The sequence below is a fragment of the Tupaia chinensis genome, unplaced genomic scaffold, assembly GCF_000334495.1.
Source record: "Tupaia chinensis unplaced genomic scaffold, TupChi_1.0 Scaffold000278_1, whole genome shotgun sequence".
NCBI classification, from domain to species: domain Eukaryota; kingdom Metazoa; phylum Chordata; class Mammalia; order Scandentia; family Tupaiidae; genus Tupaia; species Tupaia belangeri.
This window is the reverse complement of record NW_006159761.1, coordinates 1,453,175-1,463,931: the sequence shown is the minus strand read 5'-3', so window position 1 is coordinate 1,463,931 and position 10,757 is coordinate 1,453,175. Positions and strand designations below refer to the sequence as shown.

The 10,757-nt window shown below is 41.0% G+C and overlaps 1 protein-coding gene across 1 annotated transcript in view; it reads right to left on the bottom strand.

The window, feature by feature from the left end:
- Positions 1 to 2,028: 2,028 nt before the first annotated feature.
- The window catches only part of F5 (coagulation factor V), a 107,235-nt gene continuing 98,506 nt past the window's right edge, over positions 2,029 to 10,757 (bottom strand). Inside the window, 4 exon segments of the mRNA XM_006150113.3 lie at positions 2,029 to 2,487; positions 3,635 to 3,817; positions 7,013 to 7,164; positions 8,744 to 8,888. Of these exon segments, the coding sequence (XP_006150175.1) occupies positions 2,341 to 2,487; positions 3,635 to 3,817; positions 7,013 to 7,164; positions 8,744 to 8,888 (627 nt within the window). The 3' untranslated portion in view covers positions 2,029 to 2,340.

The following is a 10,757-nucleotide window of genomic DNA, read 5'->3' as shown; positions in this document are numbered from 1 at the left end:
CCCTATCCATTACTCCATAAGATTTTCTTGCCCCTCAGTAGATTCTAGATCAAGAGAGATCCTGCCCAGTTCTGCAGTGCAGAGACTTGAGAATAGATGCATAATTTGTGAGACTTATCACAAAACTAAAATGTTGGACTCCTTGTTTAAAAAAATTAAGTGGTTCTGGTCCTATGGCTCCTTGTTAAGGGAGCTGAATACCACATGGCCAGCTGCAATTCGAATCCTGTCTTGGATGGTTAGAAAAACATGCCAGGCACATATCCCTGCAAGATGGAGACATGGAGAAGGCATTGTGGTGTGACCACGCCCCTTTGCGGGGTGCTTTCCTTCTCTTCTTTCTATTTGTCTCTCTCTGATGAACATACATGCCTTTTGACTTAAGAACAAATAAACAAAAACCCAAAAAGCAAACAATTGTCCCTTTTTCTCCAAGAAGGTGACAGAAGAGCCGTAAACTAGGCAAAGAAGCCTTCTGAGCATAGGCCCTTTGTGCCAGAACAGATTTCACAAGGCTGGCCTTGAAGAGAAGAAAGGAATGTTTCCTTTACCTTCAATACACTCTTTTGCCCTGACAGAATGAAATAGCGTAGAGAAATTCTGTAGAACAATGACATGACTTATGGAAGGGAAGAAATGCTAGGAGTACAAGCTGGAGAAAAACAGTGTTTTGTGGCTATCAGAAGCTCTCACCACACCCATGGGTGTGATAGGTGACGACAGGTAGCCGAAGGTGCTCTCAGCGAGCTGTGCCCCTGGTACGTGCTCCTCTCCTAGTTTCCTCCCAATGGATTGGCAGTCCAGGCTGGCCTGTGACTCGTGCAGACAGTAAACGCAATGGAAGTCAGGCTGCCCAAGTTCTAGCTCCTGCTTCCCACCTCTAAAACTCTTGCTTTTGGGAGCCTGTACCACCAGTTCTCTGTGGTTATTTTGTTCTCTTCCATGTTAATAACCATTAACCATGCACGTCAGCTCTGTAGCCAGTCCCAAGCAGATTAGGGTGCACTCACAAGTACAGCGGGGCTACTGGACACAAGTGCGAACTTATTTTTTTGAGAGAGACTTTAGCTATAAGGTGCATGTACTTGCTGGACAGACAGACAGACAGAAAGTGAGAAATCTCCTCCTCCCCCTCCCTCCCCAGGAATGGCCATGCCACAATCTCCTCCATTCTCCTCTTGGGATTTTGGTCATGCACACACGTTTTTGGCATGAGTTTAAAGATGCTGAGGGTCCAGGACTTGAACCACGGTTAACTATGGGAGAGTCCAGCAACATAATTATTACACCATCTGCTGGTCCTGCACATTTATTTCTTTATTCATAAAGAGTCAGAAAAATTATAGTAATATAGGGAAGAGAGTATTTTAAGCACGTATTTTCTATAATAAGATTGTAAAGAACAAACCATTTAAAAATCTCATTTTTTATCATTTTTCATCCTTTGCTTTTAAATTTTATATATATGTATAAATAATATCTGTGTAATTCAAGTTCTTCTTATTATTTTCATTATTATTTTTTAACTTGACCAGAGAGAGAGAGGGGAAAGCAAGAAAGCAAGCTGCTGGGTCCAGGACTCGAACCATGGTCAGCCATGTGGGAATCCAGTGCCCTTAGCCACCACACCATATTCTGGCCCTAAATCATGTATTGTTAAAGGAAAAATGTAGAAATGAATGTTATCCAGTTCTATAAATGGTTTTAAAAAGTAATATCTATTTTAGTAATGCATATAGTATTTAAAGAGCTACAATGGGACCAGCAGTTAGCGTAATGGCTATGTTGCTGGACTCCCACGTAGTTGACCGCAGTTCGTGTCCCGGATCCGGTGACTTAAAACTCACGCTGGGCGTGTGTGCATACATGCCCAAGATCCTGAGAGGAGAATGGAGGAGAAGGGACTGCGGTGTGGCCATCCCCCCAGGGGGTGATTTCTTGCTTTCTGTCTCTCTGTCTTTCTCTGTCTGTCTGGCAAGCACACGTGCCCTATAGCAAAAACCTTAAAAAAAAAAAAAAAAAAAGAGCTACAATGAAGCATTTTAATTATATGAATACTACAATATTTGTAATCATTGTGAAATATGGAGCAATTCATGTTGGATCTTGATATTTTCTCATATATAATTGAATAATAAAGAAATACTAGCCACCATGTCATTTAATGGTTGTAGAGAGTTACATTATAAAAATTTCTTCTACAAGAATTTATTCTCTAATAGAAAAAAAAGAAAAAGAATTAGTGGAAAATTGTTAACATTTAAAATAGCCGTGAAATACACTGTCCACTCTAAGTGTTTGCGATCTTAAAGAGTCTCTTTTCTTCTGGAATATTCAGTTCTAGTAAATATCACAGCCAAAGAGTTCCAGGCGAAGTGCGATGCTTTGATTCCATGTTTTAGGGATGATGCGGACAAACCTGGAAATGATCGGTGGATTGAAAAAGTTCTTTACGTGTCCTTTGACATTACTGTTGCCTTCAAAAACCTGAAAGCAAAATGTGAGAAAATCTTTAATGATGGCGTAATGGGTATACAAATTTCCTAGATAATTTCTTTTCCAATCTTTTTAACTCAAACCGAGGGCATCACAGAAACACATACAGCACTATCACTGAGGGGCTTCGAGCAGCTAGGAGATCGCGTGCCAGGTAGATTCCATGAGGGATTCTATTTTATACGTGATTGGAGTCAAATTAAAACAGACAGCCAAGGGGTTGAAAAAGAGAGAGATGAATTCTAATTGATTGAGAAAAGTGAGCATTTGATGAGAAGTCAGTGAACATCTGTTCTTGTCTCCTATTTGTTCTCCTACTGGCTTTAGCCCAATTCCCTTCCCTGGAATACTAGGCATATCTAGCGTTTCTTCTGGTTGCATTTTTAAACCACATAACATGGACTTAGAAAAATTTAGGAATTTAATGGAGTCATTTATCTCACAAGAAATCCTAGTCTTCCCTCTGTGAAAGACCAGTTGTTTGCTGTTTAATAACTACGACCTAGAGGGACCAGCAGTTGGCATAATGGTTACATCACTGGACTCCCATGTAGTCAACCACAGTTCAAGTTCTGGACCTGTTGCTTAAAATTCATGCCAGGCACGTGTGCATGTGTGCCAAACTCCCTAGAGGAAAATGGAGAAGAAGGGATTGAGACTTGCCCATCCCCTCTGGGGAATGATTTCTTGCTTTCTGTCTCTCCGTTTTTCTCTTGGTCTCTCCAGCAAATGTACATACCCTATAGCAAAAATCTCTCTAAAATAATAATAATGATGAATTAATTAACTATGACCTAAAATGCTGTATGAATGGACAGTCATGAATAACTAGTATACTTAAGGCAATGCTAACACAGAGATACTTCATAGTGGAAAGATTTCTGGATCCCTTCACCATCATTCTCAACCAGAGCTAATTAAGCCTCACAGCATCAGCTGGTGTTTTGACCTCATATTTCACAGATGGCTCAGCCAAAGCAGAAAGATGCCATGCATAGTCCCTGCCCCAAGCCCAGGCATCTGCAGACCGGGACTTGGAAGACTCAAGGAGGGAGAATGTTCCAGTGCATCTCTGTCACATACTCTCAGCGCAGCACAGTTTCACAGGTTTTCTCTTTGCCAAAACGCCACACCGTACCTGGTCCACCATGGAGGACTTATGCCTATACGGTTTCCATTCCACTCCTTGGTCACTATAGTGGATGGTGTAGCTCTTGACGTACATTTCAGAGGACAGAGACTTACAGCCCTGGGTGATGATCGCAGTTATTTTCTTGATTTTCAGCAGATCAATTTGTAGCCATTGTTTGTTGTTGTTTGCCTGTGAAAATGATAAACATACAGAAAAGGAAGATGTCAGAACCTTTGCTTTTTTAGACCTAGGTACTCAGAAGTCCACAAGGGCAAAAGGATGTCTTTTCTGCCTCATCCCTTAGAAGGCGCTGTCTTCCTTTCCCGTCCTGATTGCTGCCCTAACGTGTGAAGGATTCCACACAGCGCGAGCACTCTGTTCATTTGTTTGTGTCACTTAATCTTCAAGGGCAGCGGCTTCCTTAGTGTTGCTTGCTGGTACTCGCCCCAGTGCAAGGCTTAACAGTTGAAGTTCAGTAAATAATTAATCCAATGAGCAGATGAATTTTGAGAAGATTATTAAATTGCTAAGTTATCTGTAAATAGCTTACTAAGCATATTTGTTTAAATATGAACTATGATGATATTGCTGAAGGGTTATCTGGGGAAGAACTGGATAGCTTCCCCTCTGTGTTTAACTTATTTTAGAAAACACTAACTTTTCTTTCCGTCGGTAATGTCAAATAGGATAAATAGTCCTATTTCTTTTTCTGGTATTTCAAATGAATGTAATATTTGCAAGACCAGATAAAGACATGAATAGGGCTTGATACATGACATAATAATTGTCCTATTTCTGACCTAACAAAATGCCTCATCGCATTTTTAATGATATGCACTTAGACAAAGATCAGAAGGCCTAATTGAATTTTAACGTAATCTGAGATTAATTTTTACCTTTAGGGATTTATCATGCTCTATAGTTTCATTCAATCAATAATTAATATTGATATGTTTCCTCAACATCACCCATATATGCACAGGTGTGTATTATATATGTATACACATAGGTATGCATTTTTTATGTTGGTTTGTTATATGTATTTTTAAAGCAAATTTTAATTGAATTAAAATTATCGTATGCATTTTTTTGATGAACTTTATAACATCCTCTTGTGATAGCTAGGTGGCATCTTAGTATGTCTACAAATCAGTTATACAGACTGTAGATAGATAGGGGGCTTTTATAGGCATGAAAGATCTGGAGATATTTTTGTCACAGAGAGATTGAAATCTGTGTGCGTGCTTTTGATTGTCTGGCTTCAATTTACAGCCTCTCAAAAGAGACTATCAAAACATTTTATAATAACAGGAGCTTAAGAGAAACAAATATTTCTAACCTGGAATCTCAGATTTCAAATAACAGCATTACAAATTAAAATTAGCATTTTTATCTCTAGGACCTTTATTACATCATAAAGACCTAAGAGAAAATTATATGGAGAGGAGATTTTTTAAAGGCTGTAAACTAGAGGGTGGGGTGACAAGATTCAACCAAGAGCAGGTCTAAGGAGGCATCTAGTCAAGAACTGGATGACGTTTCTCTTTATTACTATGTTAGTATGTAAATACAACGCAGTATACAATTTTAATTTTTTAAATTTCAACCTCTCTAGTCAGTTCCTCTCTAAGCAAAATTTCAACAAGAGGTGTCTGGGCTTCCTCAAGTGGTGGGAAGAACACTTTCCTGTTTCCTGGGAAAGTGGGATTCCAGTTTTGATCTTGCCATCAAACTAAGTAAACTCATTCAGTCTTTTGTAGCTTAAAAGGCAAAATCTGGACCAGATGCTTTGTAACCTTTGCCACTTGCACATCCTGTGATCTATGACAGACTAGGTGGTCTGCATGGGGTCCAAGCTCGTCTATGTACCCGACTCAAACTGCAATTCTCTTCCTTTCCTGTGACCTATTTGAAGGACAGGACTGAGAATTCTACAGAGGGTTCAGGGAATTGGAGTGTAGGTATCTTGAGGGAGGGACTAGAAGGATGAAGAGTATGGAAGTTGAACTTAATTGACTGGAGAGATCATAATATTACCCATGCTATTCTGATTTCTCAGCGTAGTTGAAGAACGAAATAAAAACAAGTCAACCATTAACAGTTACCCTAAATTTAAGTCAATTGATTTACTCAGTGTGCTAATATCAGGGGCACCACAGCTCTTTGGAAAGTGTTTGTTAAACTAAGATTACTAATAACCCTGGTTTTGAAATATTTTTCCACATCTCTAGTTGTCTCAAGGAATGTCACAAAGCTCCCTAAAAAGGGAAACAAAGAAGTTTAAATGGCATTCTTGAGAAAATGAAAAATGTTGCTGAATTGTGAAGAAAAAATAAGAAATGATGTTGTAAATCTAAATCATTTGTTTATTACTAATATAAATTGTCTAAATCATGAGCCATATACGGCCCACTGCCCATTTTGGTAAATAAAATGTTATCGTAGCATAGCCTTGTTCGAGAATTTAAATATTGTTTGTGATTGATCTTCTGCTTCAAGAGCAGCATTGAGTAGTTACAGGCCTGAAAAGCCTAAAATATGTACTATTTAGCTCTTTGCAGGAGAATTTTTCCCATTCTTGGTTTAAATGAAGGTTAGACCAAGAACCAGGGAGATGATAAATGGTTTCTTGCTGAGTCAGCGTTAGAGCCAAAGCTACCAAGTCAACAGACAGCCTCGAGTCTTAGGTCTCAGTAGGATTTTTTCTTTTTTAAGTTTTTTGCCATAGAGCATGTGTGTCTACCAAAAGTTATAGAGAAAGACAATGAGAGGGGAAGTGATAAATCATTTCCAGGGGATGAGTGGGAAGTGGGTGATGGTGGCTATGCTTTCTCCCCCATCCTCCCCCTGGGATTTTGGGCACATGCACAACTGTGCCCAGTGTGTTTTTAAAGCCACTGGGTCCAGGACTTGAACTGTGGTCGGCCATGTGGTCGGCCAGTGCCATAACCACTACACCACCTGCTGGCCCCTTAGATTTAGGAGTTTAATCTGCAGAATACGACATGATATTCCGGGACCAGCAGTTAGCATAATGGCTATGTCGCTGGATCCCACGTAATCGACCATGGTTTGTGTCCCGGACCCAGTGGCTTAAAACTCACGCCGGGTGCATGCGCGTGCGTGCCCAAGATCTTGAGATGAGAAGGGAGGAGAAGGGATTGCAGCATGGCCATTCTCCCTGGGGGGTGATTTCTCACTTTCTGTCTCTCTGTCTGGCAAGCGCATGTGCCCTATAGCAAAAAAACAAAAACAAAAAACCTCTCCCCCCCCGCAAAAAAAAGGACATGATATTCCTGCTTCACGGACCCTTCCTAGCCCATCCCTGAAGTGAGGGCCTTTGCTTTCTTCTGGAGGACTGAAAGAATTCTATGTATATTTTACCATGGCCTGCCAGGCATTCACACGACCCTGCGCATTAAGACGAGCACGGGAAGGTTCCCAGTAATCTCCCCACCATGATTTTTTAAACGAGGAAGCTGTGATTTGCTTGTCTTCTATCTTTCCACTCTCTATGCCCAGTGGCATGGAACAGCCTGTAAGAGAAAAGTAAGGCAGTTAATTATGCACCACCAACATTCCTTGCATGGTATTTTGCATACAGGGGGGACAAGAAATATGGCGTCATCAGAAAAGTCATGACGTATTTTTCTATAAGTTTTTTGCCATAGAGCATGTGTGTCTACCCAAAGTTATAGAGAAAGACAATGAGAGGGAAAGTGATAAATCATTTCCAGGGGATGGGTGGGAAGTGGGTGATGGTGGCTATGCATTCTCCTCGTATTTTTCTAAAAATGCGTCATGACTTTTCCAACCCAATGATACTACCCTAAGTGACAACAGAAACAATAATCATGAAAATGAACACTTACTGAATCTGAGTGTGTCTGTATGTATGCATGCATGTATCTATGGATGGATGGGAGACACAGCTTAGGGTTACCAGCCACCTCAAAGACTCAAGTCCCACAACTCTCAAGGAGGGATGTGAGTTTAAATGTCCAGCACAGGGTATTTGGTGTCAGACGGTCTGAGCTGTAATTCAGTTTCTGATTCTTGGGGCTGTGTTACTTTAGGCAAGTGAATGTATTTTTGCTATGCTTTTGGCTTCTCATTTATAAAGTGGAGACCATGTTGTGTGTTAGATGTACATGTAAGCCCAAGAGCAGTATTTAGCTTTCTGTCTCACACACGTGCACTCTGGCATTCAAAATAAAAACGTCAGGGAAGAATAGTTGATAAAACTCTTAAACATTTCTGTTACATATAGTAGAATTTTATTAATATAATTTATGATTACCTGGATTATTTATAACAGAAGTTAGTTTATATCTCCCTGGAAACCCACCCTACATAAAGAAGACTTGAGTACCCATGAAGGGGTGTAGAGAACAGTCATGGCTTCAGGAAGTTGAGAGGCAGACTCAGATTTATTTATTTATGTATGTATGTATTTAGGTTTTTTCTACAGGGCGTGTGCTTGCCAGAGAAAGAGAGTGACTAAGAGAGAGGGAAAATAAGAAATTGCCCCCTCAGCGGTGATGGCTATGCTGATGGCTATGCTGCAATCCCTTCTCCATTCTCCTCTTACGACTTTGGGCACATGTGCATGAACACACACATGGTTAAAGTGATTTTCAGGTCGCCAGGTCCAAGGTTTGAACTGCAGAGTCAGCTATGTGGAATCCAGCACCTTAACCACCACACCCCATGCTGATTTTAGAAACATTCAGATTTTAGAAACATTCGCTGAACACCAAATATATACTAGATCCTATCATTCCAGCAAAGTCTGAGGACTTTGGAAGAGTAAAGCCAGTGTAACTCTTATGTAGTTCTTATTGAAAATAGAATGAGGGAAAGATGGAAGTCATTCCAAGCTAGGGCCCTAACTTGAATGGCCATATCAGGCACTGTTTGGTGAGGAGGTGCCTGCCCTCTGGCCAGTAGAATTAGTGTTGGCCTACATCACGCTGAGCGTGGAAGTTCTGTTTCACAACGGGTTTTCTAGGAGCTTAAGTCATTGAAGAGAGCTAAAAGTTCCACTCATTTCCTCACTCCCCTATGTCTTACTCTCTGAGTGGCAGTGAGAAAATGTGCATCTCTGTTGCTCACCATTCACCTCGCAGCCTTGCAGCTCCAGTCGAAGGGTCGGTCTGTTATAGAATCTAGTTGGAGAGATCCGAATGTATCTAGCCACAATTGGTGGGTCAAACTTATTTTCTCTTATAGAAGAGGCATCTGAATTGCCATCAAAATACTAGAAGAAAAGAAGAAAAGCTCAGTTATATAGCAAGTTTCTATAAAGTGATTTTATAATAAAAATTTGATCTAATTTAACATCATCGTATTGAGTTTTCATAGGACTGGAACCAGGTCAGTTTGGTCTTGAATTGGGCACTAGTCCACCCACACTGGTGCAGGCAGTGGGCTGCCACAGAGCGGTGCTGAGGCCATGGAGGAGGCCCCAGTTTGGGATCCCAAGTGAGCCTGAACTCACGGGCATGCCCATGTGTGCGCCTGTGATCCCAGCTGGGAGACAGGATTGCCACAGAATGAGATCCTGTCCAGGAGCCTGTCTGTCTCTGTATCACTCTCTCATTAAATAAATACTCTGAAAAGGCAAACCTCCACCCCTGGAAAGATGATGTAAATTTGCCCTATCCGTCCTGTCAAGTACTGCTAAATAGCTTGGATATTAGACATAGAAGAGACAAGAACACACTGAAAGGCGGAGAGAAGAAAGAAGATTGGCTGAGGTTCTTGGGGCCCTAGGAACGACATGGCATCCCTTGTCCCTAGGTCTTCTTTTTGTCTCATATACCTGAGACTTAAACCTGAAGAAGCCAGTACCCTGGAAACACCAGTGTGTATAGACAAAAAGCCCCAGTGAAACCAGGAAAGGGCAGCATAGCAAAAGAAAAATTTTAGACAGTAATTCTTCTGCTTCAGCTTAAGTACCATAAGAATAACTGTGACACCGCTGCAGTCCCCACCCCCAGCAGAAAAGCTGGGTGGGAAGCCTCGGCTTCTGCACTCCTGAGGCTAAAGAGATACCCCAGTACTCCCATCGAGGTTACATCTAAGAAGGCCGGATAAGTGCCCAGTATGTCCATCCCCTTCAGCCCTTAATGAATCTCCCATCCCCACCAAAGAGCATTGCCTTTGAAGGTGCCAACAGGGGCCTAGGGGAGAGCCCAGACATTGGCCTCTACCTGGCCGTCACCAGATTGTCCGCTCTCCCAGCCAGAGAACTGGCAGAAGTCGTCAGCTAAAACACAAGATGAGTGGACATCAGCAGGGTCAAAAACAGACAACAGAGAAAAAACAGTGAAATGAAGAACTGGTTTTTAAGAAGATTAAACAAATATTTAACAAATCGGTAGCAAGACTGGCAAAAAAGAGGAGATGCAAATGACAACATCAGAGATGCAACAGGCAATGCCACTAGAGTCCCCAAAGACATGAAAAGGATAAGGAAACACTACAAACAACTCCACACGCATAACCTTAAACGTTAGAAAAAATGGACCAATTTATTGAAAAATACAAAGAGTCCCAACTCACCCAGTGTGAAAGAGAGAATTTGAATAGCCTTGTAGCAATTAAGCTAGTTGAATCCATAATTTCAAAACTCCCCCAAAAAGAAATCTCCAGGCCCAGATAATTCTACTGGTTATCTCTACCAAATGTTTTCAGAATTAACACTGATTCTGTAGTCTCTCCCGGAATACAGAATAGAAGAGCATAGTTACCAATTTGTTTGGTGTAGCTAGTATTACTGGGATATCAAAGCCGGAAACAGTATAAAAATAAAGTACACACCCAATATTCTTCAAGCATATACATCCCCAAATCTTTCAACTATGGACTCAATGGTAATCTGTGTTTTCTTTCCTAATACCTGATTAACAAACAATTTAAGATTTTCATGATTTGTTCTAAGATTATTGCTTTAGTGTGTATGTGATTGAGAATTCATGTGATACAATTTGTTGTGATGGGATTAAGAAGGTGAAAGCTTAATCTGATCATGGTATTAAAGATGGGGCCTTTGGCCGGGAGATTAGGATTCAATAAAGCCACCAGGGTGACCCTTTATGATTGAATCCTCGTGGGCTTATGAGAG